The 16,178-nt window shown below is 43.8% G+C and overlaps 1 protein-coding gene across 33 annotated transcripts in view; it reads right to left on the reverse strand.

Moving 5' to 3' along the window:
• Magi1 (membrane associated guanylate kinase, WW and PDZ domain containing 1) overlaps positions 1 to 16,178 on the reverse strand; it is a 656,033-nt gene that overhangs the window by 35,622 nt on the left and 604,233 nt on the right. For all 33 annotated transcript variants that reach the window (XM_052721672.1, XM_052721671.1, XM_052721668.1 and 30 more), the window contains one exon: positions 8,003 to 8,034. In XM_052721672.1, the coding sequence (XP_052577632.1) occupies positions 8,003 to 8,034 (32 nt within the window). The remainder of the gene's footprint in view (positions 1 to 8,002; positions 8,035 to 16,178) is intronic.

The raw sequence follows: 16,178 nt of genomic DNA on the forward strand, positions 1-16,178 counted from the left end.
AAAGAGTGGCAGATGCCTGATTGTGGAATAAGCCCAGCAACACTGAGTTCATTTCACAGCTGAAATAAGTCTCTACTCCTGAATGTGTCAGTCTCCATTTGAAGACACTTAACACCCCCACCCTCTAGGCCTGCATGCCACAGTATACCTGGAAGAGCATTCATAGGTAGCTGTTTCAGGGGGTGCTTTGCAGTGTGTGTCCTACTGACTTCTTGGGTCCCTGTCCCTGAAAACCAAACTTTAACCTCTTACACTAGATCACTTTTCCTCCCTGTCCCACTGAGAGTCTGGTGCAGTGTTGGGCATTTCTGCTGTATAACGTGCCCACTGGTTTTGTGCCCAGTGAGTGGCACCCACAGAGCCAAGGGTTTGAGCACATGGTCCCCAGCTGGTGGTGGTGTGGGAAGGTGTGGAGCCTTTGGGAAGCTACCAGAAGCGGGTATCCTGGGATGGCCCTTGAAGATGACAACACCCTTCTGGGTCTAGCCTGACCTTTCTGTTTCTTGTCAGTCACCATGTGGTCAGCCACTTCCTGCTCCTGCTGACAGAGATTAAGTCAATCCTGCAGTATGCCTCTTCACCCTGATTGAGTGACACCCCGAGCTCAGGAGCCAAAATAAACTGTTTCCCCTTAAGCTGCTTATGTCAAGACTTTTCTCACCCCAACGAGAAGAGTCATGCACACACCATCATCCATGTTGCTCAAATGGGTTTCTAAGGCCCTAGGATGTTCATCTTAGTGTAACAACTAAGGACACAGAGGACCCAGCCTCAGGTTTAACTAGAGAGCTGCTTGGCCATAAAGGGAGTATGCAGATGAAGTCTCCTGAAAACACTTTAGCCACTTTTCAAATTATAACAGCCTTTCTCACCTAGCCATAAAGGCTCATTTAAGTCTGACGGCACACTTGGATGAAGGAACAAAACTGCATCTCTGTCACACTGGGCCTCTCAGTCCCTTTAATGTCATCTAATGTTGCCTCTCAGTCAGAAAATACTAGCAAAGGGATATCCAAAAATTTGGAGAACGTGCTCCAAAAACTATACTCCAGAGCTGTCACTCACTAGTTTAACCTGATGCCAAACTAAAAGGCTATGGTCCAGTAATCTGGAAGCTTTCTGGATTTTTACCTTGCTAAGATTTAGCTCTGTTCTATGTTCATTTTTAAAACTGACTACTTCTCTTCAACTTAAAGATGCATTTTATCATGTGAATCTTAGGGTTTTTGGAGTTGTGCTCTGTGTGTATGTGTGCAAACATTTCACAAGTATTTTTTCATTTTCTGTGACATCCTTTATCAGAGCCCAAAACTGGTCAAGGAAAAAGCAGGATTTACAGGGCTCTCAAAATTAAAGTAATCTGGTGTGTGTGTGTGTGTGTGTGTGTGTGTGTGTGTGTGTGTGTGTGTGTGTGTACACGTGATCAGGTCTGTATGCACACAGGTGCATATGTATTTTTTGTGGAAGCCAGAGGGTAACCTTGGGTGCTGTTCCTTAGGCGCCATGCACTTCAGGGTTTTGAGACAGCCCTTTTTTAAGTCTGGAGGTCCTTGATAAAGCCAGGTGGGCTGATAACCAAACAACACATTTGCCATCTGTACCTCCTCAGTACTAGAATTATATGCATACACCACTGTATACTTTTTAAAAAATGTAGATGCTAGGGAATGAGCTTGAGTTCCCGATGCCTGTGTGATCATTTTACTGACTGAGCTATCTTCCTGCCCCTTCAGTTTGTATGGCTTTTCTTGACTGTCTACCAGAAGGCTTTGCGCATGAAAGAAAATTTACTTCTCAGTTGAGACAGCACAGATTTAGATCTGCAAGCAATATGAATGCCATTCATCTGTTTTTCTTTATAGTTTTGTTTACTTTGTGTGTGCGTGTGCGTGTGCGTCTGTGTGTGTGTGTGTTTAAAGAAAGTTTTACTATGTAGCCCAGGCTAAACTCAAACTCTCCTGCTCCTGCCTCTGGAGTGCTAGGGTTATATATGCGTGCTACCTTCAATTCATTTCCCCAAGTGAGACACTAGCTCTAAGACAAGGAGCCCTAAGGCTGTATCTTTAGCCCTGTTAAGAAAGGGAAACCTGTGCATGCAGGGCATGGATGGAGAGAAACACCTAGCACACTAACAACAGGATACCAGTCAAGGCCTGCCTACAACCACCTGCAACATATTTATTCAACTCGATCAATAAATACAAATGGATAATTTATACTGTGCCAGACACTAAGAAACACAACAGATAAATAAAAAGATGTTACCTAACTGCCTGGAATTTATACCCAAGTATGAATGTATATGTGAAGATGGATATTAAATGAATCAGATATTCAGAATATATTTAAAACAATGCACCACAATGTCCTTTGGATAGCTGGTTTAAGGATGGGCGTATAGAAAAGTATTTTGGCAATGGACCCAGCATATGCTAAGTCCTAACATAGAAATGAGCTTGGACAGCTTGCAGTTTGCAGAATGAATGCTAGTGTGACACTGCAAGGGGATGGGGAGCTGGACAGGAACTTGGAAGGCGAATCCGGCAAGTGCCTTATGTGACACTGTAAGGAGAGGCTTCCTTTCTAGCTTTGGAGGAAGAATCTATTGACGCTAAAATGAGAATGAACCAGGAGTTAACTGATGTAGAGAAAGGACAGGAAGCAGAGAGGCCAGGCTGAGGTTCCTTGTTGCTCTGCACCCGAGGCAGCCTCCCCTGGGGTAGGGGTGTGACGAGGAATAGGCACTGCTGAGAGGTCCAGTGGGAGACAGGAGGAGGAAGAAGAAAATACCTTAGAAACAAAGAACTCACCCCCGCCATCTCCACCTTAGAAACAATGCATTCACCCCAACAACACTCCCGCTTGAGATAATGATTGGGAAGCCACATAACCAGACAGAAATCACCAATCCTAACTACTGTCACTAGGCTGATACTTTTTAACTAAGAATTTCATTTCTGATTCTCAAATCTCTACCAACTTGGAAGAAGGAATGGGCTTAATTTTAAATCTCCTTAAGAGTCCTTGGCCATGAACTTGTCTCACAAAACCTTTTAGAATGAAATTGTACCTATCTCCCTAAAATGAATGATTCTCATCCTACTTACTGTCAGGTCAGGAAAATTGGGAAGGCGCAATGGTTTTTATAAATGGAAATGGGGAAAAATTTATCTCATCAGTATTTCACAGAATGATTTAGAAATGGAGGTTCTTATAAAGTGAACTGAAAATATTTGCTCGGAAGAGCAAATGAATACAGACAGCACTTAGGAGCTTAGATGATGAGAAGAATTCATGTGCCTTAAAAATGACAAATTGATCCATTTTAAAGCCAAATTATTTACAGTTGATGTATCTGCCAAGACCCAAGGCCACTGCAGTGATTTTCATGGACAATAGGAGCAGATCCAAGTGCTGCTGAGGTATGAGGCCAAGGTCATTAGAAGTGTGAAAATCAAACACCAGGTCTAGGCCAAAGCATAGGCTGCTCTTTACTTTTGCCTTTTCCTGTATCTCTTATCAGCTTCCATATCAAATTTCTTCTCAAAGACAGGTGAAGGAAATTAATGGAGAAGAGCAGGAGAACACTGGTTGGATATAAAAATGAAATCTGAGTCACATAAGATGTAAGAAATTTAGGAAAATGGAAAGTCTATGCTTCTAAGGGCTCCAATGTGCTGTTCACTGAGGTGGGACAATTTGATTGACAATTTGAAGTCAGTCTATTCCTTTCCTCGTCTACCATTCTCACGGCTTTTCCTTGTGGTCTGAAGAAGCTTTGATGAGATCTACATGGTAGCTTTGGAACTATGAAGACTAGGAGTGCAGTGTGAGAGCATCACAGAGAGCGACTCAGGCAGGAGTCACCCAATGCATATGTCATCTAAGAGGTCTTGTGTCTCCCCAATGCATACATCATCATCTAGGAGGTCTTGTGTCTCCCCAATGCATACACCATCATCTAAGAGGTCTTGTGTCTCCCCAATGCATACATCATCATCTAGGAGGTCTTGTGTCTCCCCAATGCATACACCATCATCTAAGAGGTCTTGTGTCTCCCCAATGCATACATCATCATCTAAGAGGTCTTGTGTCTCCCCAATGCATACATCATCATCTAAGAGGTCTTGTGTCTCCCCAATGCATACATCATCATCTAAGAGGTCTTGTGTCTCCCCAATGCATACATCATCATCTAAGAGGTCTTGTGTCTCCCCAATGCATACATCATCATCTAAGAGGTCTTGTGTCTCCCCAATGCATACATCATCATCTAAGAGGTCTTGTGTCTCCCCAATGCATACATCATCATCTAAGAGGTCTTGTGTCTCCCCAATGCATACATCATCATCTAAGAGGTCTTGTGTCTCCCCAATGCATACATCATCATCTAAGAGGTCTTGTGTCTCCCCAATGCATACATCATCATCTAAGAGATCTTGTGTCTCCGTCTCCTCAATGCATACATCATCATCTAAGAGGTCTTATGTCTCCCCAGTGCATACATGACCTAAGAGGTCTTTTGTCTCCTAAAAACATACATCACATAAGAGATCTCGTGTCCCCCTTACATGTCTTAATGTCTAGTTCCAGAAATGTTGTTCAGTATCTCTTGTAGGTAAAGGGGATGGAAGTGAAACTTCCTATTGCTGTCTTGAAGACACCATCTTGTCACTGTTTGTAAAACTTTGGGTGTTCCCAGTCTGCCAGAGAACTCCAAATAATTTCACAGTTCAGCACAGTTCTTTATTCTACCTTGGGTCTGGGCTTTGTGAGACTATTCAATGCAGGTCACTGGAACTGACAGCGGCATGACTAGCATAATGTGTGCTCGTGGTCCTCCCTTCATCCACTTTCAATGTGTACCCCAGACTTTAATCCCCAGGCGGAGAGGGTCTAGACAGCTCTGTCTGTTGATGTGGTATCTATTTCTCTCTCCAGTTGCTGAGAGTCAGGGATAGCTTCTGTCTTAGTTTCTGGATACCTGCACTATCGTAGCATCTGAAGATAGTTAGTAAACATTTGTACTTCCAATGTCTCATTTCAAGTTCCATCTTAGTAGTCCTTACTACTAATTTGCTGAATGAAAGGCTGGATAAATGGTTGAGTAAGTGGAGGATAAATGTATGGATGGACAAATGAACAGAAGATTGGTGAACAGGCAAAGCAATGGACAGATTAACAAAGGGAGGATGGGGAGGTGGGATGTGACCCAGCAGGAACACAGGTATATCTGCCTTACAAGAAGTTTGAGTGTGCAATTTAGAGTTTAAAGGCCCCACACAAGATCTCTGTGTTTGATATAAACTGACAGTTAAAATTAAGTTTCTAATCAGAATGATTAAGTTGGGCCACAACTTAAGTTTTCCAGAGACGTCTAAAATCCCACAGCAAATGTGTCTTATTTTTTTACTGCCATGTGGTAGAAAATCTGTGACGTAGAAATCCAGGTATTAAATTAATCAGACATTATTAAGATACCACCATTATCCCGCAAGAGTATACAAAAACCCACAAACTTGCCGTTTAAACTAAATCTAGCAAGTTAAGTTCTTATTAAGAGTAAGCTATAGGGACAACCCAGGAGGAGGAACAACATTAAAACGCTAAACCCTTCTGCTCTAATAAAATCTCAACTGCCTAATTATTGAAAACATTAAAGAAGAAAGAAAAAGTATGGCAACACAGAGACCCTGTCCATCATGAGAGGAAGCCGAGCGTGTCAGAACCTCGGGGTACAGAGGGGAGAACAGGCAACCAATAGTGAGGACCTGGTTTAGATGATAAACCACAGAGCTGGGGTGGAATCTACACGGATCACAACCCAGGTCCAACTGCTGCACTTTTCCTTCTGCAGCCTGCAGAACTGACACTATCTGTCATCACCTGAGTGGCTCAACCAGCACCTGGAAACCCATCGTCCCTGTGGATTCCCTCCAACTCTACTGAAAACATCTCATAATCATCTGTCCCATTGGCAGGACATCATCCAAATTCAACCCAGGGAAAGGGAAACAGCTTTCCATCCACCTGTACAAGCCCCCACTGATCACAGATGTTTGTAATGCTCTCCTGCCAACAGCAGTCCTTGGCTGATAGTCCCCTAATCATGTGCAGTAGCTGCCGGAGTGCCAACATGCTATGCAAGCTGCCATCCCTGTCCTGGAGCAGGACCTGGGTGAGGACAAGCTCCAAGCTCTTGGGTCCAGCAGCACCCACCCTCTTAGCTTGTGGTAATTAGAAGCCAGCAGACTGTGGGCAAAGCAGTTAAGAGCGCTTTTTTTCCCTAGGAATGCAACCCAAGTAATTGGCTTGTTGCTCACTAATGACATGGCAACTACAAAAATAAGCTACCAGAGAATTCTCTTAACTGATTTCAAGAACATGGGCTCTGTACATGCTTGATACTACTAGGTGTCCACCAGGTAATTCTGAACTACTCCAGATGATATACAAACATTACAGAAACCTCTCCTACACAGGTGCAAACAGCAGCGAACACCCCGATATCTGAAATCATGTTATTAGTGCAAAGCGGTGGCTCCTGGTCAGGATTCCACAGCATGTGGGGTGTGTAAAACAGGTCCATGCATCAACACAGCATGGTCATGGAAAGCTCACACTAACTCAAGCTCGGGAGACACATCTTCCAGCTGCATTCCGTTTGGCTGAAGGCTGAATGGGTTTCTGACGATGACCCAGGGATGGCGATAAACACATGCACACATGCAGCCACTTGGGCATCTCTGTGGTTTCAATGTGGGCACCAAGCAGCACTTTCCTGCCTGGACATTAACACAAACTGACATGGGAAGCAGCCCTGAAGTCAGTGTTCCAGTTGCCACGGCCGGCCCTGTGCCATCAGAAGCACATTGACTACTGCAGGTTTTTCTCTTTGCAGAACTAGGGAGTCGGGCTTCCGAGGGCGTAAAGCTCCCCTCGCTCATCTCCTTAATAAACTTCTGCCTGGTGCTGCCATGCTTGGAGACAGGTGTAAAGAATTCAGCTGCAGCGCCTGAAGCTGCAAAGTTTTCAATGTCCTCCTCCGGATGGTACAAAGCTACAAATTTCCCCGTTCAGAAATCTTCTAAGTTACAAGGAAGCCCCCCTTTTAAATCCTAATGTTAATGACCTGGGAAGCTTCTACCACCTAGTTCAATTTCACAGGCATTCCAATCACAGATTTTGAGTTTTTAAGTAGCATTTTAATTTGTTGTTAGTGCCCTGGGAGTAAAAGCTCATACAACCAAACAAAACACTATAGCCTCTAGGCTATTAGCCAGCATGCCAAGTAGGTAATGCATCTTCAGGGAAACCAGATTAGAAAGGACAGCAAAACATTGATTTTTTTTTTTTTTTTAAAGAATCCTATACCTGCAGCATAATGCTGCTAAAGCTAGCAAAACAACAAAGGACATTTCCCCAGCAAGGAAATGTCTTATTCTCAGTGCCAGGCAGTGAACACCGTTCCACCTGAGCATGGACATACACAGGCATAGCAATTCTCCAAACCCACGGGCTTTAGGTTTTGTGATTAATTCACCATTGAGTGCATAAGGAAGCTCTGAGAGAGCCGGTAGCCATGTGAACGGCTGCCGGCGAACACCAGTTGAGAAGCAGGTGGAGCCTTTTCTCTCTCTTCCTCCCCCAAAGGAAACAATAGCATTTGTATCAAGTTGAAACAGCTCAGAAACTCGCCCATTCAAAGGAGTTGCGAGCATTTGTGTAGGGAAGCCAAACTGCATTGTTTCAATCCTCAAAGCTTTTGCATCCTGCTTACACATCTCCGCATAGTTAAAAGACAAACCCAAATACCATCTGTATCAAACATATCCCCAAAACTTAATTAAATGAGCCTCTGCTCCTGGCTCCTGCATCCACTCTAAAACACATTTAGTGAGGTGAAACCAGGCAGCGAACCTTCCTTCCGCTGGGGTCCCCCGCTCCCCCTCCTTACCCCCCCCCACCCCACCCAAACACCAAGTAAATGACAAGTCCTTACCGACTTTGGACTCTTCTTGGGAACTGGTAGCCCTAGAAAAAAATGCAACAAGGAGAGGGGGGAGGAGACATCATTAGCATATAAATGTTACCTTTTCTTAAAGAACAATCCCCAGGTGTTTCATGGCCACCTAGTCATCTGCAGAGTTCTGTCAGGTTCCTCCCCAGCATCGGAGTTACCAGCCTGTTCATATCGAATCAAAGCTGAGGGAGGAGGAGAGCGAGAGGCAGGAGATCTATCTGCATTAGCTATGCTGACTTGTGCTGCAGCAGCCTGGAGGCTGGGAAAAGAAATTCACAGACCTCAGCGGCCTGGGAAATTGAACACTTGGACAGAATCTCAAATGCTCTTCTGGATTAAGAGAGACTTAACTTACAATTAAGTTCAGGATATTCCCTTTGCTCACGATCCACTTGTCAACGGAAATGGACCAATCAGGGCAGAGAAAGGGGTATATATTTAGTTTTAAAGGACAGCATGGTTAAATTTATATCCCCCCTCCCGTCTTTTTATTCCCCTATGTATTTCAGGCAAAGAAATGCCTCCTTTAGCTTGGATGAGCTCAGTCTCAACACAAAGCCGACTGTTCTTTCGCCAGCAGAGAAGGATAAAATAGGAGCACAAGTTCAAGTTGGTTTAGGATACCCTCTGGATCATCAGCACACATCCTGAGATCTGTCAGTCATATAAGCAGCTCCCTAACTTGGCTTCTGGAAGAGACTGGGGCTTGGACTGGGCTCTGGAGAGGTAAGCATGCCATTTGGAAGGAAGAAGGAGAATTTCACAAAGCCGAGAGAAAAAGCTAGTAAGGGAGAAAGAGATCGGCAAAGGAGACAGGTGGTGGCTGAACCTGGTGGGCTGTCCGCAGACCCCGCCGTCCTTAGTGGGAGGGCCGGCCGGCCGGCGCGGGAGGGAGGGAGTCAGTGATCTCATCACTTCTAGGAAAATGAGCAGCCATCAGAGGCAGGCTTATGGGGACTCTGTCACCAAACAAGCGTGGGGAAGGGAGGTGAGAAAGGAAAACAAGTACAAGCTGGTGTCAGAAAAGTAATCACTTCCCCCAACTGCCACTTCTTTTTCTTTTTCTTGTTGGAGCAGGAGTTAGACCACAAGCTGCAGATCCCATCTGCACCAATGCCAAAGATACACTTGGGATGCGATGATTCTGCACAGCCATTTCAGCTTGGCTCTGAGAAGTGATTCTGATGCAGCCTACTGAATTTCAAGTCTTTGGGAAGTCACTTGTCAGATGGGAAGCCATGCTAACCCAGCAAGAACCACAGGAAGCAGCGGAAGTGGGTAGGAAGGAGGATCCCACTCAGATGAGCAGTGCTAATGTCCACACTACCAGTGAGGCCTGGCAAGAGTCACTGGTCCTCAGAGAAGTTAGGGGCACTCTCTGGCAAGGCTTCTCACATCACAAAAATGAGGTTACCATGGTCTGACAGAGTAGGTCTCAGATCTCAAAATGTAACACTTCCTTTAAAAAAAAAAAAAGCACAACCCCAGCACCCTCTACCCACCTCAGGGGAGCAGAAACCTGCAGTATTAACAAAAATCTCTCAAGGTTTCTGATGCCAAGGTAAGAGTCACCTCAGGAACATGTTTAAAGAAATTATGACAGAGCAGAAAGAGTGTCACTGTTTCAAGTGAGGCAAAGGCAGGCGGGTCACACTTTGGAGTCTTTTGCAGCTTAGTTTCTGCACTAATAAATGGAAATCACAAGGCTCCTCTTTTAGGATTGTTAAGGCAATTAAATAACACAAAATCTCTGAGAGCCTCTACCCTGTCCTGGTCCTATTCCAACATCATGTTCTTTTACCTTCCTTGGCTGACTGACATCATCGATGAAAAAAATGATTAGGATTAGCCAATTTCAATCAGGAAAAAATCATTTTGCTGAGTTAATTAACACATAAAAAGATTTAGGGGAGGATTTACTTACAGATTTCAGACTGGACTGAATAATTTTTATATGACTTTAATTTAAAAGAATTGGGTGCTTTTATTGGCCAATAGGCTGTCCATAAGGAATCTTTATCAAATGGTATTACTGAATCACTACATACATTTCGAAACTATATACTATTACATGGGTATGTTCACATTTTCTCCTAATTCTTACATACTTAATTGGAATAAGCCAAGTTTCATGACAGTTAGTTTTTATAAAACTCGATTGATCAGTATCCATTGGCCCTCCACAAAACTTCTTATACAGTCTCCAACTGGCTTTGTAAGACTTCAGTCTGGGTAGTCACCAACTGTCTCTCTTAAGATTGCCATTTGTAAGGTAATGGTATGTTTCATTCTCTGCCACAGAGGAACAATCACAGATTCCCTATGGTGCACCCACAAAGACGCTCACTGCAGCATTTTAATACACAGGCAAACTGAAAACCACCAGAACTTCTAAATAACTTGTGGGGTAATCCACCAACAAAGCACTCCACATGCTTTGAAGGAATGAGCTCTCTCTTCAGGTAACAATGCAGAAACCACCTCCAAAACACAAACTCAGTGTAAACAGTATGAAGTATAACAGGAGGGAGGCAGTAAATACAGACACACTGTGCCTTCTGTGAATGTCCCCAAACTGATATCACGGACATTATTCATCATTACTGATCTCACTGAGGTAAAAAGATAGCAATTTTAAAATAAAAATTAGCTAATAGCCCTTCTACTATTAACAATAAAATATCAACCAGCATGAAAGAAATTGGTGTAACCGACTGATGCATGTTTGTATGTTTCCTCTAGGAAGTTGCCCATATGATGTTCCAGAAGGTCCTAGCTAACCTGAAAAATCTACCACCCCACCCCCCGACAGGGTTTCTAGGTGTAGCCCTTGCTGCCCTGGAACTAGCTCTGTAGACCAGGCTGGCCTTGAACTCACAGAGATCTGCCTGCCTCTGCCTCCCCAGTGCTGGGATTAAAGGCATGGACCACCATGCCTGGCCCCACAAACTGTATTTTACAACAAATAAGAACACCTCTTTGTAAGAAGGCCTTTATTTTGCTCTGCCAGTGAGTTGCTGAAACCTTCATTTTAAAAACCACACCCTTTGATAGAAGCCCAAAGTAGGTTATGACCACAAATTAATATTTAAATAGTCAAAATCAAGAAATTCCACTTGACTGCTTTAAAGTGTGTGTGTGTGTGTGGGGGGGAACCAAAGATTTGTGTTAGGCCCATATGGTCATTAAATCTTAAAAATCTAATAAATATGAATGCTGGAACAAACTTCCTTATTACAATTTATAATTTATTTTAGCAAAACCTATTCAGAAGGATTGAAAGCAGCTGGGAAAAGCCCTATAACACAGTCAAAGGGTCCCATTTGGGGACACATTCTCTAAGCCCTAGAAATCATGGCACACAGCTCTTCCCCAGAAAGAGGCAGCTGCAGAACACCCTGTGCTGGGTAGACTCCTTCTCCATGGCAGAGCCCTGGTCTGCTTAGGCAAATTCATTCTTTGTGCACCCTGTGGCAGCAGGAAAGAGGACCGTGCTCTATAAAGCACACCACATACTGCTTGTGAGGCATATGGGCACAAGCAGCACCTGTCTTGGTGGGCTCATATGGTCCACTCAAGGTAAGAAGGTTCCCCAAAGTGGGAGAAGAAAGCATTGATGGATGGCGCCATCTGCTCTTAGCACCCAGGCAGCAGCAAATGCTACTTCTAAGAGAATCCGGAACACTTTTACAGGGATGTGTATGCTCAAGGTGTGAGCCTATGTGTGATACATGCAGTGAGAAAAGCCTGGGACCCGGATTTCTACACTTCCCAGCAGGGAAAACAAAAGGCGAACGATCTAGTGAATGGGACATGACCATTAACGCCTCAACAGGGAGTGCTCTCTCCCTCATTAAATACCAAAGCCATAAACTCTGCTCCCAGACTCACTCTCACATTACTAAGTGTAAGAATGGTATTCCTGAAGAAATGCTTTAATGGCCGGGCACAGATAACTTACAGGAAAAAGTAACACTATACAAGCATCTGGGAAGCAAGGAAGTCCTACACAGAAACACCACTTTCTTTGGCTCAGGGGGTTCCAGGTGCCTTTACTATGTATGTTGTTATCCCCTGCAACAAGGAAAGCTTTATTTGTGAACATACACATACACACGGATACTACACTAAACACGAATCTGCACCGCCTTTTAAAGTAAGACACATTTGAGAACAATTGCTAGGGCTCTCACTGACTTCTGCATCTTGTAAGCATCGCTTCTTTCCCTGCAAATGAGCGCAGACACATCGCTTTCCCTTCCTGGTAAGAGGATTGAACCCAGGGTCCCATGTACGCCAGGTCAGTGCTATACCAGCTGGGCTGTGTCATCAGCCCTTGGTTTTGTTCTCTTTTTATTTTTGAGACCAGGTCTTAATATGTATCTCAGGCTGGCTTCGAACTCACGGCCCGCCTGTTTCAACCTCTGAACAGTAGAGATACACAGTAGACTACCATGTCAGGCTGATGCGTACATAGTTTTGTCTAGATAAACATTTGTCCTTGCCCTAATGACAGAATGAAATGGCGAAGAAATAGGAGTGCTCAGCTGAGCTATTGGGGAAGCTAAGCAGAAACTTCATTTTAGCTCAGCGATGTGTGATCCTGGAGTTGCTGTGACAGAGGGCTTCTACGGCCCCAGTGTCCTCCAGGGTTAAAGGACATGAGGTCCCAGGCAACCCTCCCTGACTGACAGAATGAAGAAAAAAACTGGGCAGAGGGTGTTGAAAAGGTGAATTCTGAAGTCACTGTGACATACGAAGAGGATCTAACGAACAAGAAAAAAAGCACAGCATCACTGGCTGACACTTCCTTCATTATTGGCTTCCATTCCCCTTTCACTGTGTCTCCAGACATGGCCATCCTGCTACAAACACTTGGGTTTTCTTTGAGCAGTTCAACAAACCCTAGGTCACTATTCTGCATGCCCCTGAACACATCTCCTTTTCTTGGAACTGTCTAGAAGTCTATAGAAAATGATTGTGAGGGGAGGAACTGCATTGAAGAACACACCACAACACTAACATTCAGAAGCAAGATGCTGCTCTGTGAATACTGTTTCTGCTAGTGAACGCATCAGCCTGTTTATGGTGGTGAGCCGAGAGAGAGGGACCACTGGGTAGGACGGACAGCTGAGAACTAGGCTCCTCCATCCAAGCCGAAATGATGATAGTCTGAAAACCAGCACTTCTTAAACAAGCCATGAATACCATTCCTTACCAACTAGCTTTCTTGTTTTGTTTGATAGAGAACATGTGAAAACAGACGTAATATAATAGATTTAAGTGAGAACGCTAATTTCTACTGGCTTCCATGCAGATAAAACTGAAATGCTAGGGAGAGCTCAGGCTGGAAGGGATTAGGACAGATTCACTCACAAGTTTAACCGCAGCGCATAGAAGCCCTACTATGTGCCATGAATTAAAATGCAGTGAGCGGGCTGAACTCCTGATTTCACACACTGTGAAGAGAATCAACAGCATGGTAGATAATTCCCGTGAGGAGTTTCTTCTTTGATGACAATGCAGAATTACAGTGAGAGAGAGGCTGGACCTGGGAACAGCTACTTTAAACTCTGGTCAACAAAGTAGTCCACTGAAGAGATGGCATTTTAGCTAAGACCCGAATCATAAGAAGGAACCTGGCATGAGATTATTCCTCCATCCAAGATTTACTGAGCTCTGCCATATGCCTAGCAGAGCATGGCTGGGGAGATCCAGGAACTCGGGCTAGGACCTTTGCCCTGGAGAGGTTCCCAGGCTGTTCACAAACCCAAATAACAGAGTGGTGAGCATGAACCACCACACTGGAAGGCAACCCTGTCACATGTAGAACCGAAAAAGAAAGCGATTCCTTCAGGAAGAAAGGAGCAGAGGGGATGGGCTGGAATCAAAGGACAGTCAGAGTTTGCCCATGGGGCTCGGAGAAGCTGGCAGCTACATGCAATGACTGATGATTGACTGAATAAGGACCATGACTTTTAAGGTTGTTTCAGGCTAAATAAGTATGTCAACATAGACTCAAAGCAAAGCTCGAGCCAGGGTACATTTCCACTGATGCATCTGACAAACACAATACATCACAAAATTAAATCCAGAAAACAAAATGAAAAATGATTCTAGTTTGAACTGTTTGATTTTTTTCCCCTTTCTTCTAGCCAAAGACCATCATCAACTCTGCAGAGTAATTTTTCAATGCAAACACAGTGTCAGCTGCCAAGAACACGTGGACCAGACCCACTGGCCCCAGAAAGATGAAGGCATTCTTCCTTAGGAAGCCTACTAATGGTCACTATGCAATAGCATCACCCTTATAATGCAGAGGGCTGGCTGGACTTCAAGATCTGGAGTAAGGAGTTCCCATGCTGTATCACCTGGCATCTTGCAGAGAAGATTAAGAATATAGCTGTTCAGGTTTTACAGCTATAGAGAAGTTGGCTTCAATTACACAGTACATATAGCCTAATAAATATGTCCCTAGGAGAAATAAATGGCTTGCGAGGCTGGTGATTGCTAATGGTTACAGAGCCTTTCACCTCTAAGTCAGAAGCCTTGAACTGACACAGATGTGGAGAGACTTGGAGCATTAATACCATGCGCTGCTGAAAGACCAAGGTAGGATGGATGGACTACTTTCAAGCAATTCCTCAGAAATAAATGGTCACTTGAGAAAAAATACCACTGAAATGGAAGGATGTTCCTACAGTTCATTCAAAAGCGTGGGAAGTATGGGCTGAGGTTGTGGCTTAACAGGAGGGGGCTTGCTTACCATGCAAGAGAGTTGAAAAAAAAAAACCCACAAACAAACAAAACCCAAAACACATATGAAGTATACCTATAACTCGAAGGGTGAAAAGCTGTCTTTTCTTCTTATTTCTAATATCTGTATATATCTTTAAAAGTGAGACCTGCGTGTAAAAACAACTAGTGAGCATAGATGTGTACTGCTCTTTACAAATAGCTCTCTGGGCAAGTCCTAAAGGCTTCCTGACTTTACAGATGAGAAAATTGTCACACTCAGTGTTAAACAACGTGGCCAAGGGCACACTGCCAAGTAAGTAGCCCAGGAGACCACACAACATGCTATTCTGGGGAACAGATCACAATGAAGGGATGAAAACTATAGTTGTCCATGCAGTATACAATGACTTTATGGAAACGTTTTCATACAGCCTCATGGAGAATGTCGTCTAACATCTGCAAACAACAGGTCAGTTTGTCATGGTTATCTTAGACCCATGATCATGATTTAAATTTGGGCAGATGGTTCTCTTCCATAGGTGAAGTCTCTATATAGTTAATTTCTTAACATGCCTCTGAGTTATTACTCTAAGTCCCAGTACCTAAATCATTGCCTGCTGAAAGCTGTGCATACTGAAAATACAGTTAGACCTGTCTCTGATTGGGGCAAAGAAGCAAATCTAAAGCTACACAGCTGACCCTAATAGTTGGAAACAGAGTAGTAGTAACAGTTTTGGTTTGCAACTGAATCCTGACAGTACATGATAAAAGGATTTCTTTTTATGGGGTATAGGGAAAAGAAGTAAGGAGTCAGAAGTTGGCGGGGGATTGTGGAGCCTTGCCTTCATAAAGGGAAAAAGAAGAATTGTCACTTTAAAAAGTCTGTTCTGTCATGATATAGCGCAGGGACAATCCTTCTCCAGGGAATATCCTTGCAAGATGTACTGCTTCAAAGTGGAATCAAGGCAGTTCTTATAGTTCTCTACATCATGTGGGTTGTGAATATTTGTAATTATACTGTTCAGGGGTCTTATCTCACTCTAAATATATTTCTACCCCTGGGGAACACTCCTGGAATGACAGACCACCAGCTTGAAATATCAACTGCTACTTGTACAGATGTTTCACAACTGGCCTTGCTAATTCTTCCTCTTACCAAGAGTTCCCTCACAGAGAAGCTGTTGGGGTGGGTAGACTAGAGTGGTCTGGAAACTCTACAGAAGTCCCTTCAAATTTCAAAGTTTGACTTTTAATAGTATTAGGAAGTAGGGAGCGGATTATGAAACAATAGCTCAAAATAGTGCACTGAGAGAAAAACTCAGTAAGAATTCCTCTTCCCAAAACAGGATGCTGCGTGTGTCCCTATTTTAAGGTCACTGGCCTCCAAGGGAAAGCTATCACTGTAATTGGTACTGAG

This window comes from Peromyscus californicus, unplaced genomic scaffold (assembly GCF_007827085.1).
Source record: "Peromyscus californicus insignis strain IS unplaced genomic scaffold, ASM782708v3 Scaffold_6__1_contigs__length_162567912, whole genome shotgun sequence".
Classification (NCBI taxonomy): Eukaryota; Metazoa; Chordata; class Mammalia; order Rodentia; family Cricetidae; genus Peromyscus; species Peromyscus californicus.